Genomic DNA, 23325 nt, shown 5'->3' with positions numbered 1-23325 from the left:
AAACTTTACTGTCTCAAAATCAAAATTTCCAAATGAATTTTGAAATTTTGAAAGGAAAAACAGAAGCAAAACCCACTGTCATTTCGGGGAAAAAATAAATGAAAAAACAACCCAACCGTACCTAAATTGAAAAGACCAAAATGTCCTCATATTTCACAAGCTCAAATTAGTGAAATTACTAGTTTCGAAATTTCGAAAATAATGGCGGCATGTCTGCAACTTTCTCTCTCCCTCCACTGATTCCCTCTCAATCTCTCTCGCGCACTCTTTCAGATTTCCCAAACATTTTCGAGTACACTTTGCCATTCACTACAAAGCTTCCCAGGATCTCTCACCTGACTCGTCCATCTCCGCTCAAACTCTTTCTCCCTCCGTTCCCATCTTGTCAAACCCTAATATCCACTTCCAGACTTTATCGTGTTTGACAAATATGGACGACAAAGAGAACTGTAGGAGGGTTACCCGTGCTGGGAAGAAGAGGGTCGCGTCTTCTTCCATTCTAGGATCGCAGCCTCCTCAACTTCCTGCTACGAAGAAGCGAGTGGTGTTGGGAGAGCTCCAAAACTCGCAGTTCAATGCTATCCCAAATGCGACTGGGGTTCTTGAATCTAAGAAGGCCAAATACAGGCCGAAGAAGAAGGTAGTGAAGCCTCCCATGCTGGAAAAGGATGCAGATGCTTCTGATCCTCAGATGTGCGGGCCTTATGCGTCTGAGATCTTCGAGTACCTTCGCTCCATGGAGGTGGGTATTAGGTCGGGGTTTTTTTTTCACTTACTTGGTTTCACATCTGGTCTTTCCAAGATATATATATTTTTTCTGACTCTGGCAAGTGGGTTCTGCAATTTCCTCGTTGAAATGAGGATTTTCTGGATCCTCAAACTTCCATGATTTCTGATAAGGATTTTGGCTATGAATCCGTGAGTTAATTTTAACTCAAAAAATTGGGTTTAAGACTTTGATTTTTGACCCTTTCGGTTTGCGGTCAAATATTATTCTTATTTTTTTTTTCCCTGAGTGATCTGAAATGTTAGTTCTTTTCTAGATGGAGGAGAAAAGGAGACCGATACCTGATTTCATTGAGAAAATTCAGAAGGATGTTACAGCTAACATGCGAGGCATTCTGGTAGATTGGCTGGTTGAGGTTTCAGAGGAATACAAGCTTGTCTCTGATACCCTTTACCTCACTATCTCCTACATTGACAGATTTCTATCTTCTCATGCCATCAACAGGCAAAAGCTGCAACTTCTAGGCATTTCCTGCATGCTTATCGCCTCGTAAGGGCCTAAAGCTTCACCTTTATGTTGATTCTTTTTCCCTGACTACTTATACGTTTGATTTTCTCTGTCGAATCTTCTTTGCTAATTTTGTATTTTTTTGAATGGTGTTGCAGAAAGTATGAAGAGATTAGTCCTCCACATGTAGAAGATTTTTGTTACATAACTGACAATACTTATAAGAAAGAAGAGGTGATTGATTCGTATTTGTATTTTCTGGTTCTCTTTTTTATTGAAATCCACTGGAAACATGTGACTAATTCTTGGGATAATGTTTTTAGGTCGTCAAGATGGAGTCAGATGTTCTCAAATTTTTGAACTTTGAGATGGGAAATCCCACCTTAAAGACTTTTCTCAGGTAAGAATTTATTTTCTTTGTTTCACTTTTTATTATTTGCAATTATTGAATGCTCAACATGTAATGCCCTCTGTTTTTTTGGCATTGATGCATGCCAGTAAATCACCATGATTTTGCTACTAGTAAAGGTGTCATTATCAGGGTCCTGAAGTCCGTGGTTTTTGACCATTTTCTTACTGTTATCTGATGCTGTTAATCTTGGATGACTGGTTGAACTAACTGTGGTTTTATTAATTTTGCCTTCAGAAAATTTACGAAAGCTGCTCAAGATGATGAGAAAGTAAGCCCTTATGGCATTGTATTTTCTGGAGTTCTTATTGTTATTTTAAAGCTTTTTTCACTAATGGTTGTGATTTTTTTTCTTCCAGACACCCAATTTGGAATTGGAATTTCTTGGCTGTTACCTTGGAGAGCTTAGTTTGTTGGATTATGCTTGTGTCCGGTTCTTGCCATCGATGATTGCAGCTTCAATTGTTTTTCTTTCAATATTCACAAGGAAACCAGAATTGCATCCGTGGGTAAGCCCTTTTATCATGTGCTTATGACTAGTAATCATGCTTGTTTTTTCTAAAGAGATTTGAGTGACATTTGATATTTTTACAGAATCCAACTCTGCAGCATTGTACTGGCTATAGACCATCAGACTTAAGGGATTGTGTCCTTGTATTACACGATTTGCAACTAAATAGGAGATGTAGCTCTTTAGTAGCTGTACGAGATAAATACAAGCAGTATAAGGTTGGTGGTCTTTATTTTGTTTTTAATTAGCTGATGGTAGTGCGTGCATCTTTCTAAAATAGTAACCTGATTCAGTTTTTCTCCTATAGCAGTTCAAGTGTGTGGAAACTTTGTCTCCCCCTCAAGAGATTCCAGCGGCTTACTTTGATGATGCTTGAAATAAGGGTTCTAGTAGTTGCGGGTTTTGATGTATAGGGTTCACTCTTTAATTTTTAGGAGTGGAAGCTTCCAATAGGATGAAATGTTGGTGATTACTCCTTTTGATGGAAGGCATCCTGCGTCTGATTAGTTTGAACTTTGAAGTGCTGGCATCTGTGGAAGCTGATGCTGAAAAGTTCATGTTCATGTCCTTGAATTGTCATGTATGATTATTGTGCTGGCTTTTCTTACCAGGGTGCAATCTAACAAATACCTTGTTGTAAAGAGGTGGTCATGTGTACACCTTAAATACTATCTAGTCCAATATGATCTTTTAACTCTATTTCCTAGAATGCTAATGGATGATTGTGCATCTGGAAGCTTGGGATTTTTTCTGATCATGACACAGAACTTCAAACATAAAAGAAACCCTTTTTGCACAATCTTGTGAGTCATGTATTAAGTCTACTATGCACACTTGTTAGCAACTATTTGTCCACTTGATTATATTAATCTGTCCAAGCTTTGTAACTTTTTTCATTCCATATCTGGAGAGTTTGTTTTCAGAAATAGTTATTTGAAAGCAGGATGACAGGGGTTTGAAAATGGTGTTTTTTGTTTGTTGGAGGGGGGGGGTGTTTCTTAAAGAATGAATTAATGAGCTTTCAATAGGAGCGGGAGGGGGGGGGAGCTAAAGACGTTCACTGAGTCCTTCTAACAAGAGAAGGTCGACTAAGTGCACTAGTCCTATAATAGTAATGGATTGCCCTTGGCTTATAAACAGCTAAGAAAGCTTCTAAAGCAAGAAGTCATCCCCTCATTGGGTTGGTTGTGGGCTGGTGCTTCAAGCTCCCCCCCTTCCTCGGGAACACTTGCCGGGGGGAAGGGGGCCTCCACTTCTTCGTTTGGGCGAGGTTTGGGAAGCGGCGGAGCCGCCGGTGGCCTGTCCCCCTCTAAACTCACTTGCAAAAAGTTGTTTTGAGTAATGGTTCTTGACTTTTTGTAGAACATATAAGATATCTTTTGCAAGGGGAATAGAAACCCGATAACATGGTCTCAAAGTGAGTCTCTCAATGCTACCCCGACCCCCTCCCTCCGAAGGAACACAAAGCTATCCATATGATGTTCTACAATCTGTTAGTCAACAATTTAATGAGTTCAGTTCAGCACTCACACCTCAGTATTTCCCAGATAAGGATGACCAAGAATCCTCACCTTAAGACCTCTTCGACTCCTTGCCGTCTTGGGTTTTATGAGCTGAACCCACAATGAAATTTATTGCTCTAATGGTAAAGAAATAAAAAGAGAGAAGAAGGAAGATAAAACAATAATAAATGTAGGAAGCAGATCTATGGTTGACATGTTTGCATCAGATCTGTCATTCATATGGTCTCCTGTTAAATCTGAAATCCCTGACGATGTCGAAATTTTACCTCAAAGCTTCATAAACAAGGCAGAGCAAGGTTTGGCGTGCATGGGATGGGCTCCTCAAGCAGAAATTCTAGTTAAACCCTTTTCTTACAATTTGCAGGGAAAGTGTTAATAGAGTTGCTGCCTCATCCTCTAAAGACCACAAATGGGACAAAGTGAAGTTAAAGGTTTGGAAGTTAATCTGGAATAGTAAGACTATGCCCAAGATCACAACTTTTTTATGGCACTCATGTGCACAAGCATTGGCAACTCTATCCCTGCTTTGATCAAGAGGTGGAAGAGCAAGTGAAAAGTGATAGACAAAGAAAGAAAATTCAATGCGATGCACCTTGAATGGAGCATGATCTTAAAGGTGGGCTAGGCTGGGCTAGGCTTGAATGGTGCATGATCTATCCATACTCTCTTGCTATCGGCACAAGGGGAACATTGGTTGTGATCTTTTGGACTTCAACCATTGTTGAGGACATCAAACACCCAAGAGAGGAGTTTGAAGACTGCATATTTCCTTTCATTTTTTAAGGATGTTAATGGGTTAGCTCATTCCCTAGGCTGAAGGGCCCTCACTGTTTCGAGAAAAGTAGAGTGACCTGTTGTATCCAGTGCATGGATCTAGGAGATACCCTCTTGCTGTTCTTTCAGCTTCAATTGGAAGTTAAACAGAAACACCTGTAAATCTCGAGATAGATTATCTCACCAAGAAAATCAATTTTCACAAGAATAGTGCTGTCTGTTACTGGGATGGGTACAATGTTGTTACTTATACATAAGGTTGGAAGTCTTTGAAGACGATAGTATACTGTATACCTACCTCATCATGATCCCAGATTTCACACCAGGATCCTTGCTAACCATAAAATATTGTTCTTGTGATAGATGCCGGTCCTGGTCAGAAATATAGTGAAAATAAATATTAATCATCCGATACGAGATCTACGGTTCTCCAGCACTTTGGGTGACCCTCTTGTTTTTACCCTTGTAAAATTAGTCCAAGGGTTGAAATTATGAGGAAATTTTTTTCGTTCCCTATATATTTCAATTCTTCATTTCTTCGGTTGTTTGGACTTTATTACAAAAGTACCCTTTTAAATCCTTCCGCCAGCTGCGTTTGGTAGCCAGGAAAAGAAAATAAGAAGAAGAATTTTGTCCATTGCATTCAAGCTCGTAGCCAAACCACTAGAAGGAAAGGCCAAAGAAAATCGTGGAGAAGGAAAAGGAAACATTAAACTGGGACGCCCGCCGGAGTTTTGAGATTCTCGATACAGGAGAAGGTTATGGAGGTGGATGAGAATGAGTTGAAGGCTGCCGGAGCGGAGCTTCTACCCGAGGGACGACACGGAGTGAAAATCCATGGTTGGGAGATCGAGACACGCAAGCGACCCATTCTCAACTCCGTTGCCCTTCCACTGTAAAGTTTTACTTCTCTTTTTATTATCCTTAATTTAGTTCACTTCACCGGATTAGGGTTTGTTTTCTGTTAAATTACATGTATCGGATGCTTACCTTAAACACAACACTAAAATTGGAAGAATGAGGCTGCTTCATCTTACTTCTGTCGGCATATATTGGAGTTTAACTCTTTTTCATTAGTTTCTACTTCCTATCCTATGCATCCCATGCCTTCACTTGAGCAGAAGATTGTTTAAACTCAATCCGTTACAGCACTCTTGGTGTGTTGGATGGTGAAGTCTTGGCCGTATATATAACGTTTTATTTTGGCTTGTTTAGAACATTTTTTTTCTTTCTTTCTTTCCCCCCTTTCTCTTTCTCAATTTCGCGTCTAATGCCCTCCCTAAGGGCGCAGTTTCTGAAAAGAACATCAGAAAGTTCAGAAGTTGTGTAGTAGTCTCTAGTCAAAGTAATGATTTTATTTTCTGATGCTTTACTTAACAATAAAATGCAACCATTATGACTTCTGAAGAGCACTTCCCCCCACCCCCTCCTTGCTGGGGAAATGGGGAGGTTGAAATTCCGATGTAGACTACTGGTGCATCGATGGAGTCACTGAGGCATGAAACATATATGTTTTTCTATTTTACCATTTCCACCAAATTAACTCTTATTCGAAACTAAATTGGAGCTATTGGGCCCTGTTTCTCTTTCATTCATGGTTTAAAGAGAACATCAATGATTTTTCTCTTTAGGAGGCTTTATTCGTCTCCATAGTCCATAGAACATGAGGAAATGTGACTTAATATTTTGATGAAAATCTGGTTGGTTGGTACATGCCGCTACTCCTAAATGGGTGTTTGATACTACAATAAGAAAAGTTAGCAGAAATTTTTTCATGTTGTCATTTATGCATATTTTTTCCTATATGGATTACTTCACTGTTGTCAAACTCGTGCAGTATTTGGTTGGAGTGAAATGGGAGCATCTTCTGCCTTTAAAGATTTTTAAGATAGCTGGTGTCTGTTAACAATGGATAAAGTACCATATGGTTCTGCTGCTTATTCACATACTGGTTGAAAGATGTCATGTAGAACATTTTTCTAGTCCCTTTAATTTATAGTGTTATATTATACTTCGTCTTATTTGGCAAGTATATATTTCACGGAACTGGTAGTATCCACATAACAGTTTTCAAAGTCACAACTTTCATTCTATTAGGTGAATTCATTTTGTCCTAACATATACTAAGAATTTCCATTGCTTTCTTCTCTAATCCTGTGTTGCTGTTCCAGTTTCTTCCTCATCAGAAACATGATTCATTTCAATCACATTGCTATTATAAAAGCATGGACTTAAGAGAAATGGCTACATTTTTATTTCCTTAAAAGTCCTTAATCATTCGATTTGCATACAATAATAAATAATGCCCAAAACTCTAATATTTGTTTGATTATATAATAATAATAATAAATTAATTGGAACCCCATTTTCACTAATACATAATTACTTGATGATCATTTCCTTTCTTCTATGTTAATTAATCTTTGTAATACCTAAATATTTTTCCATTTCTTAGTATTGTGTTTTATTTAATTAATTAGATATTCTCTCCCCTGCTTAATAATAGGAGATAGGATAAGTTACTTGCACAATACTATGGAAGAGAAAAAGAATATCTTATTTTCTAATCAAAATTAGAATATCAATAAGCACTAAAAAGTCCTCTTATCATATTAACCTATTACGACAACAATTCTAATACACCTTTACTCCACTGTTGCAAAATTGTAACTTTATTTAACTAATTCTAACATAACAATACTTCAGAATTGTAGTTCATATTAAAAAGAAATGTCAAGAACGACCTAATATGTGCATTGAAATATATGAAATTTTAATTTAAGGATTTGGATGATCATTCAACTCATTAAAAATAAATAGTCTAATTTAGTTCATATTGTCATGAAGCTAGAAATAAAAATTTATTATATAGTATTTCCATTGCCGCCAGTATATCAAACATATTCTTCAAATAAAGATAAATTGAAAATCATTGTGCTAAACTATAACTAAGTACATAATAACCAGAGAAAATAGCCACAAACATTCTGATTATCCATGTGGATTTTGTTTGGCTATTTATTATCCTCAAACATGCATGATGTGTTTCCAAAAAAAAAATGCATAATGTATTAACAAAGTAGTTCTAAATCACTAGGAAAAAAAATAAAAGAGAAATGAAGTAATCTTAAAACGCCTCACGTGATTATCATTTTTAATAAACATCTTCATTTTATTTCACTTTAATTCACTACTTCACGTTATAGTTTGAAATATTATTTGCTTTAATACTGCATCCAACAACCTTATAACTAATGGTCACCTAGGAGTATGACTTGGGATGTTTAGAGCTCTATTGACAGAGTATTATGTTAGTAATTTTGTACACAAATCTGAAAACTAATTAATTACCTTTTTTAGTAAAATTTAATTGCCATGCCGTATATATGAGATATATCACTCCCCTCCTCTGTCTGAGATTTTTTTTCACACCCTCATATATGGCTATACGTGATATGCACTTAGAAGTTTACTAATCACATAAAATATAAAATGTATAGTTGTGATGACAGGAACAGGTATTTGTGAGACATGGGGCCTTCTAGAGTTTGTTCAAAACATGTTTGTTATGTTGGTTTGGTTTTCTTTGGTCAATGCTATGTTGCATTTGAGGTCTATGGATAAATCTTTCTTTTCATTTTCTTCCTGCCGTAAACTAATCCTTCGTTTTTAATGGACCCGCAGGTGGGAGGAAAAGCTTCAGACATCACACTTACCAGAGATGGTTTTTGGAGAGAGTTTGTTAGTTCTTCTACACACAAGTACTGGAACTAAAATTCATTTCAATGCATTTGATGCTCTTACTGGGTGGAAACACGAAGCTTTACCTCCAGTTGAAGTCCCTGCAGCTGCAAAATGGAAATTCAGAAGGTACAGTTGATCAGTGAGTCCCCATTCCCCACTTCCCTGACCTTGAAAATGAAAATCTCCTTATTTTAGACAGCATAGATGGGTCTTTTTTAATCCCCCTTTCTTGGAAAAAGAAAAACAGAAAAAGAAGAAAAGAAAAGAAAAGAATCGTGCAGTGTTCATAGTAGGAAAACTAGAGCAAAGTGTTTTTTTTTTCCCTCTCTTCATTTCTTTTTTTTTTTTTGTTTTTTGTTGGGGGGGGGGGGGGGAAGGGAGGACCGAGTTGGTTTTGATGAAGGTGATCCTAGAAAATAAACTTTAGAAGGCCATACGCAGTGCATAAGGCTTCCGCATTTAGTAGGGTCTAGGAGGGCCAAAAGATAGGATTTTGGCTTGTTCGGAAACTGAGTTATTTTGAATCTTTTAGATAGTAGATACGAAGGAATCATTATAAACTCATGGATATATACAAACGTTCACAAATTCATTTGGTTATCGTACTGGAAGGAGCCCCATTCAGTTGCTCCATAAATGACTTTTTGATGCAATAGTCAGTGGTGGTTTTTACCATGTGGCTTTTTAACTCTTTAAAATTCAGCATCAATGCACTTCACCCATTGCATATTGCAGAATTAGATAATGATGGTGGTACAGTTGATAACTCTGTTCGAGCTGGGGATGGTGGGTACTTGGAGAGTGAATGCGGAATCCTATGCTCTTTCATGGTCTAATTGACAGAGCACTCATGGTTTCAGCGTATCTGAAGCCAGTAGTAGTTTGGAGATTGGCATTTCTAAGAGTGGAGAAATTCCAGTGGCCAATTAGAGTTGACATGCGAAGGTGGATGAAGTAGGGTCCAAGCTAGACCATTTCTAGCTCAAGGAAGTTCCTCTCTACTGTGGTCGGAACAGATGGGCTGATTCAGTGACCGATATGTCTATTAGAGGAGGGGCCTCTAGGGGGAGAGCTGCCTATTGCTTAACTTAAATCTCTTTGTCCTTTCATTTGTGTAGGCCTTGGCTTTTTTCTTTTTCTCATTGTTGTATGTTATTTTTACTTTTTTATCATTAAATTTAAAATAAATAAATAAAAAGGAGGATCACCATGCTGTGCCAATTCATGTCATTCTGTTGCAAAATGTAGCATTTTAAACGGCAAATACTGAACCAAAGCTTTCCAGATTGGCACTTCAATGATTCCATTAAACCCTGGGCTTCCATTCTATTCCTGATTAGCAAGGTGCTTGGACCTCTACAATGGCATGGGCAATAGAGGTGGCACTGTGGCAGTTGACTGGGTGACTTGCAAAGTCGTCAGTCTTTTCTCGGACTGAGTTGCCCAAGAACCTTATGTGACACATCTAATTGAGGACATCCTTTATTGTAGAACAAACTATCCCTCCCTGGGAAGTGCATGGTTCTCCCCCTCCTTTTGGTCTTCCCTAGTTCAGGCTAGATTTGAGGCTGTCCACTATTACTGATCATTGTATCCATCGATGTTTAGTTCTTTTCCTTTTGTATCCGTCGATGTTTAGTTTTTATCCTTTCCTTGCTCATAACTGCTATAACCGTGTTTGGTCTACCTCATATGATTTGAATGCCTAACTGTATCTTTTTAGTCAATTGGGACCACCATCAGCCAAAATCAGTCACTATGAGGTTGTCTTGTGCAAAACTAGGGTTAGGGTTAGGAAACCCAAATTTAGCAATGTAAAAAGATTGACTTGCTGCGGACACAAAAAAGTAGATAGAAACTGATTGGAGGAATTTAGTTTTAGGAATTATATAAGGTGGTTGTATGCAGAGTATTAGGGCTTGAAGAGAGGAGAATCTAAATTAAGGAACACAAGAGAAACCAATAAGAACTTAACAGGAAGGATTTGGGAGAATTATTAGCTTGATGAGGCTAAGGCTTTAAATGGGCTCATCCTCTGATTGAGTGACCCTTAGGATACGTCAGCAAGGTATCTCGGCATTCACTCGGGAGTTGAATGTTTATTGGACCGGATTAATGAATTATGGAACACAGGACATAGTATGAAGGCTGCCAAAAAATGCTAGAAAACCCTACAGTACCATTCAAAACTTAAAGTAAACAGTACCCAAACTTGTAATTTATATTCTAATTGAACTGATTGCCAATTTAGAGTCAACTGAAGACTTTTACGTAGCCTAAAAATAAAACAAAACGACTTATCAAATGCTAGGAAAGGGGTAATCAGGCTATCAGAAACCAAATGAATCTGGACTAGTGGACAGAGTTGATTATCAACAATGGAAGAATATTAAAAAAGAGGCATAGTCAATGCATGGAATTCCTGTCACTCTGGTGTCTGGGGAGGACCATAATATGTGTGGCCTGATTATCGACAATAGAAGGATATTAATGAATTCGGTTAGCAGCCTATGGGGGGCCTCTGAGAGGGATCCTTGTGATTGTGGCCCATTAAGGTCTAAATTATCCTGATGGTGACAGATGGGGACTAAGGGGTAGTTTTAGATAGATTAACATGGCTTAGTGTAATGTTGGGTATAAAGGGGTCAATGCGGGATAAGTTTTTCGAGGTCTTGTTCACCTAGTTTCATTAGTTTTGGTTGGTGGAATATGAAGTTATGAAGAATTCTGATTTTGGAGGAAAATTAATGTTCTCTTTCAAGAAAGTGATAGATATAGGTTGCATCTGGGTAGCTTGGGCTGTAATGGAGGACAAAGAGTATGATGGATGCCATATGGAGGGAAAAGGATGGTTGGTGATGGAGTCATGAAGTTCCTTGATATAGGGTGGAGAGAAGGATTGAATGAGGGGTACCACCGTACAGGACACTGAACAGAAATTAAAAGAGGAATAATAAAGGGGGATGGGGTAGGCTGCCAGACACATGGGTGAGAACCTTGTCGGTGCTTGATTCAGATGGAAGTGATGTTCAGGCAATTCTTTCAGCCACAGCAAGAGCCTGGGATTGATCTCACCTTAGAACCTTAGGAGCTTTCCAATCTTCTACCTTCACTGACCAGATTGAACAAAACCAGGCTGCAGCAGCAAAACACAAGGGGATGCTTGAATGAGGAAGCTTTACCAATCATATAATCAATGGGTCCTTCCTTCGAGTGGATGGACTTATTTATACAATTGTACACGAAGGCTGGGGTCCTAATTCTGATTTGAACTCCAAGCTGTACTCTAACTGAAAAGTAAGTATTTGTTATCTAGGGATTAGAAATAGTATAACTATTAGATTTTTATAAACAGTCCTGCATGTTGATTAAGACCTTGAGTCATGGGCCACCTTATGAGTTATCACAAAAAAACTGAATTAGAAGAGTTACTAACATTGTCCTCAAATTGGCCAGAATTACAGTTCTGCCACTGACCATCTAACTAAGCTAGGAACTCCAAAAAGTAATATCTATTCTGCAGGGCAGCAACCTAGGGGCTTATTTTGGCCTTCCACTTGGTCTTGAAGCGCTTCGATCCTGCATCACATTAGCCCCATTTTGCAGGGAGGCTGTTTTTGGATTTGAAAATCGATAAAGAAAAACAAACTCCTATTTTGTTTTAAACTCTTAAAGTTAGAAACTAATAGCGTTATGCACTATGCTAATACGTAGGGGCTTATGGAGTTGAGTGCTACAAGATAAACTCCAAATAAGTAGCCCATGGTCTATATAACTACTAGGAGGCTTTATTCAGAACTTAGGAGGGCCTGAATCTCTTCTGGGGAAGCCTATGACCTATAAAAAAATCACCCTCTCATGAAGGGAAGGAGCGGATGCAAGGTCTGACAATCTCTATTCTCTTTAGTTCCTTTAAATGCATTTATCTATTCGTGATCAATTTTTCTTAATACAATTGATTCAGTCTGGTAGTAGTCTGCAACCCCTTAGCTGTACTGGGCAACAAACTCACATTATTTCATGGATTTGCAGCAAGCCTTCTCAGCAGGTGATACTTGACTATGATTATACATTTACAACTCCATATTGTGGAAGTGAAACAGTTGAGCTAATCCCAAACAAGGTGTGATCCTCAGCTATTCGTACAGTTGTTTTTTAGTTTATATACTAGGTACTCTTTGGATCACTAGTTTCATAGAATTTATTCATCTTGCCTTTTAAGCTTAAACCAAAATTATTCTTAATTGATTGCTCTGGGATTGTTCATAGTTCTCTTTTGTTTCAATTCAATGAATTCTAGGATGCAGTTAGTATAGTTGACAATCTACGTACAAAGAAATGAACAGTGTTTGGTAAATTGTTTATTGCTATAATTTTTGCAATCCTGTTATGATGCCAGTGACAACCAAGGTCCGACATGTCGCTCCATGTCGCCGTGTTGGACCGTGGCGACACGGCCGACACGGGCGACATGAAGCGACATGTAGCCTGACTTATTTTCAAAGGTGTAACATATTTTATAAAAAAATAATTTTTTCACTTCAGTATGCAGTATACTGAGTGCTGTGTCAGTGGCATTAAATGCCTTTACTTTTAATTTATATTTTATAAAATAAAAAAAAAAACAAAATATCATCAACATGGTTGCAGCAAAACACACAACCATCAAATCACTTTTCAACTTTTACAAAAAAAATTCATTTTTTAATGCCATCGTCTTCTTAGTTCTTAGCTTCTTCAGTTCCTCTCGGTTTTACAGGAGAAGAAATGGGAAACCGAAGAAATGGGTTTTACAGTTTTACTTAGAATTGCTGATATGCAGGTGGAACCGTGGAAGGCACAGCAAAGATCGAACCCAATGGCCTCCTCATGCTAACCAATTCCACCGCTAGGCGACAGAAGGGCAACGCCTTCTACAGTTCTACCGTAGTCCGACCCAAGAGTAGCAGCACTGCAGCAGTAGCAGAAACGACTTTCTTTTTTCTTCTTCTCTTTGCAACCCAGTCTCTTTCCGCCCAAAACCCACCCAATTCCTCTCTTTTTATGCAATATCGCCGATTTATGGGCAAAATCTTGACCGTCAGCGATATATCGCCGACTTAATGTAACTTTGGTGTCGCTGGGGGGTTTCGTGTCGCCCCCCGACATGGCGAAAAATCGCCGACACAAGGTACCATGGTGACAACAGGGTGCTTGTTTGTAATAAAGGTTGCCCTGTGTGATATGTTCCTATGCAGTTTTAGATCCTCCAGTGGATCTTCACAATACTGGGAAAGGCATCCTGATAATTCCTTGCCATTAGGCTTTCTGTAGCTTTTTTCATAAAAGCTCCCATTAAAGGCATGGTCTACAACATTGACATGTGAAAGAAAGACAGAGAGAAAAGTAAAAACTCTCACTCTCAAACAAGCAGTTACTTGGAATTATTAATCAAAGTTGTTCTGGTAGTATGACCCCAACCATTGATGACATTAGGAAGCTCAGGTGGCTTGGTTATGAAACATATCACTCAGCTGATGTTACCAATCATATTCATTATTATCTTGTTTTGTTGTATCTGTTTTTGTTGTCATTGTTGTTATTGATCACTTTATGAGCAGGATGGAACAGGGAAAAATTTAGAGGAGAGCAGTGAGAGTTTGCACTGGGAAGATTGTGAGGAGCAAATTGATCTGGTTGCACTGCAGTCAAAAGATCCCATTCTATTCTTTGATGAGGTGTGCACCTTGGTTAAAGCTAAGACTGTAGAAGCATGTATTTTAAAATGCTGAACTTATATGGCTCTGTCATGTAACATCATATTTATTTTAACTTAGCAGGTGGTCTTATATGAAGATGAATTGGCTGATAACGGAGTCTCACTCTTAACTGTGAAAGTGGTAATTTTCCAGACTTCTGATCACATGTCTGGTCTGCTTCTAATTGGCTTTCCAGAACTATATTTGAATGATGATCAGATCATATAACATGGTGCTTTTCAATGTTGTAGAGAGTTATGCCAACTAGTTGGTTTCTTCTACTTCGCTTCTGGGTGAGTCAATCTCCCTTATTTCCTTTGTTAGGATTGGTCAATTTCATTAGAGAGAGCATTTTTCACCATTAAAGACCTAAGCATTCTTGTTAGGTTCTTACATATATTTATAAAGGAAAGCCAAGTTGTAGCGTGTTACTTTTCGTACATTTCTCACTTTGATAAAAGATAAATCTTTGGTTCTTTTTATAGCTTAGGGTTGATGGGGTGCTTATGAGGTTAAGGGATACTCGAATGTATTGCTCCTTCAGAAATGGTGCCACGCCTACAATTCTCCGAGAGAGTTGCTGGAGGGAAGCCACATTTCAAGAACTGTCAATGGTGAGTTAATAATCACCCTCTTAATTTTCTTTTCATGCACTTGTGATGTAGCTGTGCTAAATAGGGTTCTGCTTTTAGTACATACCTTTTCTTGTTGGGTAACTGGAAGCTTGTATGAGTTTCTCTATTGGTCTTGGGTAGAGGAGTTACTTTGCTACTGGATCATCTGTTCATCTTATGTGCTTGTTGGAAAAGGAATAGCAAGGCTCCACTGGTTTTCCTGAAGAATTCCAGTGCATAGTTAGAGCACACACACAGGATTTAGAAAACATTTCACGTGCAGTGTGCAAGATGGAGACTCTTCACCTATTTGAAAAAAAATCTACTCTTCAGATCTTCATACTTCAATAAAGCCTTGTTGATGGGCAGTTCAAAGGCAAATGAGCACCAGAAGTACCATCATGTTAGATCACATTAATGAATTTCCATACTGCATCCATTGGCAATCATCAACTAGTCTACTAGATGTTTGTTATACCTACTGGAGTTTTGTTCCACGATTTTTCTCGTAGCTTTTTCCCTCTAGTATATTGTAATTAACCAACAAGAAAACAAAAAAATTTGGCCTACTAAATATTTTCTAGGTTGTGCTTTTGGTTATTTAAATTGATATACTTTTCAATTGGTGCAGAAAGGATTTCCTTCTGATTCTGCATCATATAGTGATCCAAATCTCATCAGTAAGAGGCTTCCTGTCATCATGCACAAGACCCAGAAGTTGGAACTTTCCGGTACTTTGTAACTTTTTCTCAGAAGGCTACTTTGTCATGGAAGAAGATGTGTTTTATCTTCGTGCTGGCTTGAGTCTTGGCATGCTTGTGCTTATGTAACAAATGAGTATCCATTTCCTGAAATTTACTTAAGATTCATACAAAAGGGCAATCATTACCTACTTGGTTTATTTTGTATTTCTGGCCATAGCCAGAGCGTTTGTTTTCTTTTACTAGATAATGAGAAGTCGAGAATTTCCGTTTTCATGGGTAAGAAAAACAGAACTGTTATTTACTTGCCTTTACAAATCCTTTTATTAGGCAAAAGAGGTGCTTGATGGAATAATATGTTCATTCAATATACCAGTTGAGAAACAAGATCTTGACCTCCATATTCCTTCAGTCCAGGACATAGCATTAGTAGAATGAACTTCTCCTACTAACGGAAGAATTTTTTAGCCTCCAGAATTTTCAATCCACGTGGTTGGTTAATGTCTCAGTTTTGTTCTTAGCTTTTCAATTGACACCTAGAAACATTTGATTACTGCCCCAAAACCCTTAACCTCTCCGAGAAAAGAAGGAAATTTTATCTGTGTTAATTCTTGTCCAAAGCTCTGTTTACAAAAACTGTTATTCCTTTTCCCACATGCCTCAAACAGCCTATTCAGACGAGGAAAAAGAAGAGTAAAACTCAAAATGGTGCTCTGTCTTTCCCTCTTTGACTGAACAGTCTTTCAACAAATGGCTTCAAATTAAGTGATGTCATTCTCCTGGTTTAGGGAAACACCAGTGTCATTTAGCTAATGAGAAGGAACTGTAACATCTCAGCACATTTGCAGGAGATTGAAGAGATTTGTGGATGTTAGCTACACCTAGTAGAATTAGTTATTTTCTTAATGTACTGTTCATGACCATTGACTTTAATAAATTATAATGTAAAACAAAAACCCAATGGCCAGGAGGGATCTATACTGACCCATTGGACAGCATCATATCTGGATAACTATTATAGGATTTGATCTTGGTTACCAGTAAACTTTATGGAGTGTATTTTGTAGCTGTTAGCATTCTGGTGTGTGAATTGTATATTAAGCTAAATTTTTGTTAAGAAGATCTACATAGCTTGTTGGACTTGTGTTCACTGTTGCTATGACTGCCATTAATCTACAATTTATGGCATCGAGATCGGGCGCAGAGCGCGAACAAAATATAGGATATGGTTGTTTACTGATAAACTTGTATTTGTCTTATCTGGAAACTGAAAGCATTCAAGTTCTGAAGCAAGCAGTTTGTACTTGATTATGTTGAAAATTCTTAGGGAATGGAAGGTATTCTGTTTTCAATTTTTTTTCCCTGGTAGGTTCAGTGGGTTGTCAGACTCATTGTGTGGTAGGAGGGATGGTTCTATACCCAACCACCACCCTCAAAATTGAATCCCCAGATTTTATGTCAGACTATTTAAGTTATGTGGACAAAATTTAGGTTTTACAAATGATGCTGCAATGCCGCATCGTTGTTGATCAATAATCATAGTATACTGTATGAATGAAGTGAAAATAGACGGAAATTAAATTTAGGCGAAGCTGAAGAACTGAAAGCACAATGTACTTCATGTTTTTTGTTGCACAATGTGAATACATTAGGTAAACTCCCTATCATGGATAAGGCTCATTACAAATGTTTTGAAGTTTCAGTTTGTCTGGTTCATTTCTAATAAAGTTGGCAAGCTTATGTGGTTGATCGATGAACAACTGCAAGATCTCAAAAGTATAGTGGACATGAGAGGAACCCAGATCATTGTGTGATATATGGTCTATGATCAGAGTCGAAGATCCAAGCCAAGCTTAAGTAGCTGTGATAGCCAGTTGGGCAGTTGGGAGTTTATGTGAAAATTTTCTGGCCACCGCAAATCAATTGCGCCTCCTGGCTTAAATGGTAGCAATGCCATCCTTGTTCCTTCTGTGCTTGGCGTGTGCTCAAGTGAGTGGGGTTGAACACCTCCTGTTTGGACCATTGCAGAGAGAGGCAAACCCATCATTGGCAAGTCCCTCTGGGAGTGAAGCCTTCTTGTTGCTCCTTGTTCCCTCTTGTGTGCATTCTGGTGACCACCTAAGGCTTGGGAACTGAATAACGTTCTCATGCAGAAGTTGCAGGAGAAGACCCTGCTGGAAGCAGGTTTTGATGGGGAGTTGGATTCCACAGCCATTGGGAGATCATTTCTGCCAAGGCTTAAAGATAACCACTCCCCCAAGTTATCTGCAGCTACTGCTCCGTCATCATTGGCACCCTTTCTCATGTTGACTTTCTTGTTGCATGCCAATGTTTGTGTTGTTTCATCCTTTCCTCCCCCTGGAAGATCATTTCAGCACCACCTTGTTGGTTATAGAGGCCAAGGAAATTGATGAGATGGAGCCTTCCCTAAGATGGGGTTGGCTGTGCTTAAAAGAAGAGTGGATCAGAAGGATAATAAATGGAGAAGAAAGCGATGTCATAATGGATAGGAAGTGGCAATGGATTCTATTCTCTCTTTTTTTTCTTTTTTTTTTTTTTTAAATTGAGGAAAGAAGAATGATACTCATTTCTATCCAGTAGCCCCACCCATTGATTATTTGATGCAGCTCCAGGGACAGTGCTTATGTCATCTCTTACTGTCACCCATTGTCAAGGTTATGAATCCTTATCTTTTTCTTCTCTTTTGCTCTCAGATCACACCAACTTTACATTGTTCTCTTTGGAGTAACTAATAATACAAGGTTTATAGTACAGCAAGAATTTTGATAACAGAAAACTTCTAATCTAGTGGTTCATATTCACTACTTGCAAGTGAATGCTGTTACTGCCTTCAAATACAGGAGTGGATGCTTGACTGGGTCAGATCTCAAATACAGTGTTTCTGAATGGTACAAAGCTCAAGTTAGCTTACAGATGACACACATTGGATTCCCCACCCCCACCAATAACCAGGCAAATCTAGACAAGGATTTGGTTCACAGCTAAGAGCTGAAGATGTGAGTTGTGACGCACCAGAAACACAAATTTGGAGATAATCTGCCTGGAAGTATCAAGTTAATTACCATATGTTTTTGCTGTGAGCCTAAAGAGCTTTTGGGTGTTCCAACAATGTAATCGACTGAGAGTATGTTGTGAATGCCAATGTGTGTAAGCGCGTGAAGATGTCAAGTTTACCCTCTCAAGATGGATTTCCATTACATATCCTGAGGTGAGCTGGGGCTGGTAGGGCTAGAGCAATTCCAATAATGGTGATAAAAGGTGGGTAGAGAAGTGGTTACTTAATTTATTGCTTGAGGGACAACAATATTATCCATGTGTTGTCTTAAGTTGAACTTCCTGCTGTTCCTGAAACAAGTAGTGGGCAATGAATAGAAGTGGATCGAGAACAACTTGTGCTTATTCGTGGGAGCTGCTCGGTTACCCCACTGCTTATTTGCTCCGCTTAGGTGATGGTTTATGGTAATGGTGTTTAAAGGAGCCGTCATCCTGAAGCTTCTTTGTGATTAAAGATAGTTGATTTGTTAGATTGATGGGTCCAAGTTTGAAAGGAAAACTTGTGTCATTCATTGGCCTGGATGCCTCTGTTACAGAGCAGTGGCAGCATCGAGTTGAGAATCTTGATACCTATAATGATAGAATGTAAGCTCTCCAAAGCGCATTATACAAACTGAAAATGGTAAAGAATTCATATTGTTCTGAAAATTCAAAAGTGGCCTCGTTTGCAGATCAGTGGCTGCGATGGGGTTGACCTGGACTCTTTCCTCGATTGAGAAGCATTTCAGTTCCTGAAACGCTACCTCTTATCATCTGATTGTCATCACTATTCCTTCCTTCTACCTCACTCTCTGACTTTTCCCTCATTAAATTTCTATTTTCATGAGCCTTACGTTACTTGAACACTTACCATGCCCGTAGTCTTAAATTGTCGAAGGGGCAACTTCCGAGCTCTGTTAATCATGTATTTAAGCGTCAACCAAACTTCAGACAGGATCGTATGAATATAATGCTGCTGTCCATTTGAACGCAGCATTGGTGTGAACAACCCACAGAGAAGTTGGCAGAAAGTAAAAGCTCCACTTAGCAGTTTGTAAGATGGAGATCCAAATATGCTTTCAACTGGTTTTCTAAACAGCGACATTTCCTGTTTATAGAGTAAGCATCCGGGAATCTAAGAAGCTAAGAGCGATGGCAGCACTGAAACAAGCAATGTGACTTGATGCTGATAAGCCAAGCTATCTAGTTTGTTAAACTAACAAACCTGGCACTACTCGAATCCTTTCTACTTCTTTTACTGTTGTGTTCTGATTCTGATTCGAGACTTCCATTTGATGCGTAGTTGATGTACGCAAAAGCTTGTTTCCCATGGCTTAAGCACATAGTATCAAAAATGTTGGAAAATATTGAATCAATCGGTTGAGATTGATAACATTACTTATCCTTTATCAATTTATATTCACCAACCTTCTGGGGGATGGTTTGTAAGGTGCAACAGACAGCACTCCACGTAGACCTCTCCCAAAAACCAGAGAGTGAAAGTGAGAAGGGAAATTGCAAAACCAACAAAACTGAAAATAACAATGCCATAAACACAGCAGTACAGCACAGGCATAAAAACTGGCCAATTGGAAACGTCAGTAGGATCCCACACTCTGAAGGAAAATTGAAGTTCGAAGTCGCTCACTATCATCTTTTGTTTATGGGTAAATACAGTCTCACTAAGATCACAGACTCCAGAGGAAGAAGCTTCCACATCTTATATCAATCTAATTTACTGCCCAGAAAAATATTAGCACTCATGTTCCCGATCATAGAGCCACGCCCATTCAAGTACCTGCACAGAAAAACGGATACAACTTCTACATTAGTTCTAAAACCCTACTATGAGTCAGAGAATACAAGTCAATGCTAAATATTCAATGCAATGGACCTATGGAGCATGAACCACAATTTTGCAAATTCAACTTCGTAAATTAACCTCTCACATATTGTTTCCCCTGTTTACATTTAGAGTTTATGTGTCAGCTCAGATTTCAATGACATGTAATTCTTATGCATCTAATACTTGACAAACTTGAAAGACAGAAGATCCACATCAATTTCCAGCTCCAAACCTCTAATTTTGATGCTATTAAAGTTAAGAAATAGAATGATCGGTCCAAATTTCACCCAAAAGAAAGAAAAGAATGATCAGCCCAATTCTAAAGTCAATGGAGGTTTGAACTATACTACGAATCCTTACTGGCCCAGTTAGCATGCAACCTTGGATGGTTGGCTGCATCATATGTCATCCAGTATGAGGACATTTTCTCATCAAAATTTATCTCTATTTTGCCTATAATTTGCAAGTCTCTTTAATCTTTATGGTATCAAAGACATCCAGGCTAAGATTTAGTCTTGCATATGCAAACCAATGGCAGAGTAAAAACAGGGATGAACTAGAATTTTATAATAAAATTATTACATGCAAGGAATTAGCAAATGACACCCTAGTGGAGTATTCATAATCATGTCACTTCACACTAAACAAATTCCCACAAAAGTGGACCCAGAACATCATCCACAGAAGATTAAAAACATTTGCAACTCATGATGTAAGCACAGTAAACAAGGGATAAGCCTGTCTCAAAATGTCATTATGATCCAATCAAAGGGAGAAAAAGAGAGAAGGGGCCAGATTGATTGACTTGAGACTGCCTATTAAAGCATAGGTCCAGATATAATCAAAAGGTACTGGGTATCTGTCTTTCACATACTGATTGAGGGTGTACGCTTCATTTTTGAATATGCAGTGAGCTCTATGATTCTAAATCTAAGTGATAAATCTACATATGCTTTTGCCATCAGGCATATTCCCATTTCCGGTGAACCTGTGCCTGCCAGGTCAGTGCCATTCAGCTGTTTATATCCTCCCTAGTTAGTTTGGCAATGCCCTGAAACCAAACCACTTGTGACATTACATTAATAAAGGGTGTTCATAGATCAGCAACAAGATATGGCCAAAAGCTGCATCATCTCTCAAACACCGTATACTAATAAGGAGAAAAAAGGCCTTGCACAAAACCAAGAAAACGGAAGTGTGTGCTAGGTGCTTATGGAGCTGCTTCTTAGGTTAGGGCAGGCAATACACAAGAAGCCAAAGTCAGTAACTTAAAATTACTCTGGCTACTGGCTGTACCATTAACCCAAGCCATTTTCCCCCTTTTTCGGTTTTTTTTTTGGGGGTGTGGGGCGGGTGGAAGAAGGGGTTGTATGTTAACCCACTGCATGAGGCTCCCACAACCAAGGGTTCTCCAAGGATTCTAATTTATGCAGCCTTATCCCTGTTTCTGCAGAGAAGTAATTTCTAGACTTGAATCCATATCCACTTGGCCACAGTGGATCAACCTTAGAATTGCATTACAGCCTTAATGACTGCACCATTAAGGCTAATCATGATAGTTCCGAAGCTTAAAGAAGTAAACAGAAAGAAATGACAGGCTGGGTGAATGATAGACCAAATATAAGTGGAGCAGCATAGAGCATATGGAAAAACTTTAAGTAGATGAAACATGGCCATTTTGACAACAGATGAACAGATTGCAATAGATCCTCTGAATAAACATATAGCCAATAGGTTTTCAAATGCAAATTATGTAACCTAGCATCAGCTAGAAACCCAGAATCTGGTAGTCAACAATAAAACCAATAGGCTCAGAAACTTGTGTCTCCATTTGCCAAACAAAATCAGCATAGTAGAGTCCATATTTTTTGAGAATAAATAACAGGAAATAAAATAACCTACAATGCGGCATTATTGCCCGCGGTCTTCTGATGCATAACAGCCTCGCGAATCACACATCATCTCCACTCCATCCTATCAATTTCAACCCCAATTTCCTCTTAACAAACACATAATGAAATTATGAAGTTGCAAAAATGTAGCCAACTAGCTCTTCCTATTATTAACCAAAGGCACCACCCCAAAAAGGGATACAACAGAGGGTGGGTGCAGGGGTAAATGAAATGCGAAAATTCAGAAAAGAAGTTCAAAACAAATTCCCCAAAACAAGCAATTCCGGGCAGACTAGCCAAGAAGTTCAAAACAAATTTCCGAGTTCTTTGTTTGCGGTCAAAATGTTAGTCCTAAACAACAAAGACTCACAAAGAGACTACTAGCGATCTTGACAAGTGCGACAGAAGGTACCCTGAGACAGCTCGCAGCAAGCACGGGCGTTGACAGCAAGGTGTGATGTGAGGCGGGCGGCGGCGACCACGCTATGCAGCGGCATAAGCGATTCCAAGCATCCTAACGCTCCCATTGTCCTATTCAAAAATCTCAGAACTTAGTCGAAGAAACAGCGAAAAATCGAAAACAATAAGAACAATGAGTTTAATTCCAAGAACCAGAAAGTCGTCTCGAGATACCTGGTAGTGGGGAATGAAGTCTGCCGAGATTGCAGGCGAGGAGAACTGAGTGGTGGAGGACGAAGGCGTGGTAGCGCCTGTGGTGACCGAAATGAGGAAGCTCGTGCCGTAGAGATCAACGACCTCGCAATCGATCCACTGCGGCAAGCCATTTCTCTCTCCGTTCCGACTTCCGAAACAGAGAACGCAGACTTTTTTGCGAGGGTTTTGTAGGTTCCGCCAGGGTTCAGGAAGTTGGCTACGTTTGGTTGGATAGAAACCATGAGAATGGCGAAAAACCCAAACCTGGTCCAACCCCTTCCAAGGGTCACCGAATCTCAGCCACGGTTCAATCCGAAACCAAAGGCTTATCTGGTCCAGGAGGGTTTGCGTGAATTACACGCGCACACAAACTCATTTGGCTTGTCATTAGGGTGTTGGTTTGCCCTCACACGACTTAAATCACGACCTAAATCAAAATAGGACTTTGACTCAAGATTTTGGCCTTGAAGGGAGGTTAGGATAAACATATTCTAGTCTTGATTAGGCCAAGAGCGGGTCTGATATTATTCTTTGGCTTGTCAAGCTTGTTCCAACCCGTCCATAATTTTTTGCCTTGATCCTAGCCCTAGTTTTACCTTAATTTTGTTCTTGATGCTTGATTTCAATAAAT

General features: G+C 38.9%; 4 protein-coding genes across 7 annotated transcripts; 2 read left to right on the top strand and 2 right to left on the bottom strand.

Annotated features, from left to right (window-relative positions):
• Nucleotides 1–211: 211 nt before the first annotated feature.
• Nucleotides 212–3078, top strand: LOC149017167 (putative cyclin-A3-1). Of its 2 annotated transcripts, none has more exons than XM_089154132.1 (8): nucleotides 212–742; nucleotides 1044–1276; nucleotides 1393–1468; nucleotides 1558–1634; nucleotides 1881–1914; nucleotides 2003–2152; nucleotides 2238–2372; nucleotides 2465–3078. In XM_089154132.1, the coding sequence occupies exons 1-8, from the start codon at nucleotides 431–433 to the stop codon at nucleotides 2528–2530; spliced, it is 1083 nt and encodes a 360-aa protein (XP_089010258.1). In that variant the 5' UTR covers nucleotides 212–430; the 3' UTR covers nucleotides 2531–3078. The 2 variants fall into 2 exon arrangements, with proteins under 2 accessions (XP_089010258.1, XP_089010257.1); XM_089154131.1 differs by having other exon boundaries at nucleotides 2462–3078.
• A 1961-nt stretch (nucleotides 3079–5039) lies between these two features.
• LOC149017165 (TIP41-like family protein) lies at nucleotides 5040–18503 on the top strand. Its single transcript, XM_089151492.1, has 8 exons — nucleotides 5040–5346; nucleotides 8136–8321; nucleotides 12228–12318; nucleotides 13796–13912; nucleotides 14015–14074; nucleotides 14185–14226; nucleotides 14419–14547; nucleotides 15179–18503. Exons 1-8 carry the CDS (start codon nucleotides 5213–5215, stop codon nucleotides 15287–15289), a joined length of 870 nt encoding a protein of 289 aa, XP_089007618.1. The 5' UTR covers nucleotides 5040–5212; the 3' UTR covers nucleotides 15290–18503.
• LOC149017166 (zinc finger protein 7-like) lies at nucleotides 17077–17553 on the bottom strand. Its single transcript, XM_089152897.1, has one exon. The coding sequence runs from the start codon at nucleotides 17551–17553 to the stop codon at nucleotides 17077–17079; it is 477 nt and encodes a 158-aa protein (XP_089009023.1).
• Nucleotides 18504–19283: 780 nt separating the features above from the next.
• On the bottom strand, nucleotides 19284–22909 carry LOC149017164 (protein NONRESPONDING TO OXYLIPINS 2, mitochondrial). Of its 3 annotated transcripts, XM_089151490.1 has the most exons (4): nucleotides 22674–22908; nucleotides 22453–22571; nucleotides 22051–22122; nucleotides 19297–20100 (listed from the first exon to the last, which is right to left on the bottom strand). In XM_089151490.1, the coding sequence occupies exons 1-3, from the start codon at nucleotides 22823–22825 to the stop codon at nucleotides 22100–22102; spliced, it is 294 nt and encodes a 97-aa protein (XP_089007616.1). In that variant the 5' UTR covers nucleotides 22826–22908; the 3' UTR covers nucleotides 19297–20100; nucleotides 22051–22099. The 3 variants fall into 3 exon arrangements, with proteins under 3 accessions (XP_089007615.1, XP_089007616.1, XP_089007617.1); XM_089151489.1 differs by lacking the exon at nucleotides 22051–22122 and having other exon boundaries at nucleotides 19284–20100; nucleotides 22411–22571; nucleotides 22674–22909; XM_089151491.1 differs by lacking the exon at nucleotides 22051–22122 and having other exon boundaries at nucleotides 19661–20100; nucleotides 22674–22906.
• Nucleotides 22910–23325: the final 416 nt, after the last annotated feature.

The sequence above is a fragment of the Hakea prostrata genome, chromosome 4 (genome assembly GCF_041222555.1).
Source record: "Hakea prostrata isolate BN-2017 chromosome 4, UWA_Hpros_2, whole genome shotgun sequence".
Taxonomy (NCBI): domain Eukaryota; kingdom Viridiplantae; phylum Streptophyta; class Magnoliopsida; order Proteales; family Proteaceae; genus Hakea; species Hakea prostrata.
The sequence above is the reverse complement of the archived record's forward strand: the minus strand, read 5'-3'. Positions and strand labels throughout refer to the sequence as shown.

Bases quoted from the DNA above. Each gene is read 5' to 3' on its own strand.
- LOC149017167 (XM_089154131.1), top strand. From the start codon at position 431: ATGGACGACAAAGAGAACTGTAGGAGGGTTACCCGTGCTGGGAAGAAG. The intron at 743-1,043 runs GTGGGTATTAGG...GTTCTTTTCTAG, and splicing joins AGTACCTTCGCTCCATGGAG to ATGGAGGAGAAAAGGAGACC. The intron at 1,469-1,557 runs GTGATTGATTCG...TAATGTTTTTAG, and splicing joins ATACTTATAAGAAAGAAGAG to GTCGTCAAGATGGAGTCAGA.
- LOC149017164 (XM_089151489.1), bottom strand. From the start codon at position 22,825: ATGGCTTGCCGCAGTGGATCGATTGCGAGGTCGTTGATCTCTACGGCA. The intron at 22,572-22,673 runs GTATCTCGAGAC...ATTTTTGAATAG, and splicing joins ACTTCATTCCCCACTACCAG to GACAATGGGAGCGTTAGGAT.
- LOC149017165 (XM_089151492.1), top strand. From the start codon at position 5,213: ATGGAGGTGGATGAGAATGAGTTGAAGGCTGCCGGAGCGGAGCTTCTA. The intron at 5,347-8,135 runs GTAAAGTTTTAC...ATGGACCCGCAG, and splicing joins AACTCCGTTGCCCTTCCACT to GTGGGAGGAAAAGCTTCAGA. The intron at 8,322-12,227 runs GTACAGTTGATC...ATGGATTTGCAG, and splicing joins GCAAAATGGAAATTCAGAAG to CAAGCCTTCTCAGCAGGTGA.
- LOC149017166 (XM_089152897.1), bottom strand. From the start codon at position 17,553: ATGAGAAAGGGTGCCAATGATGACGGAGCAGTAGCTGCAGATAACTTG.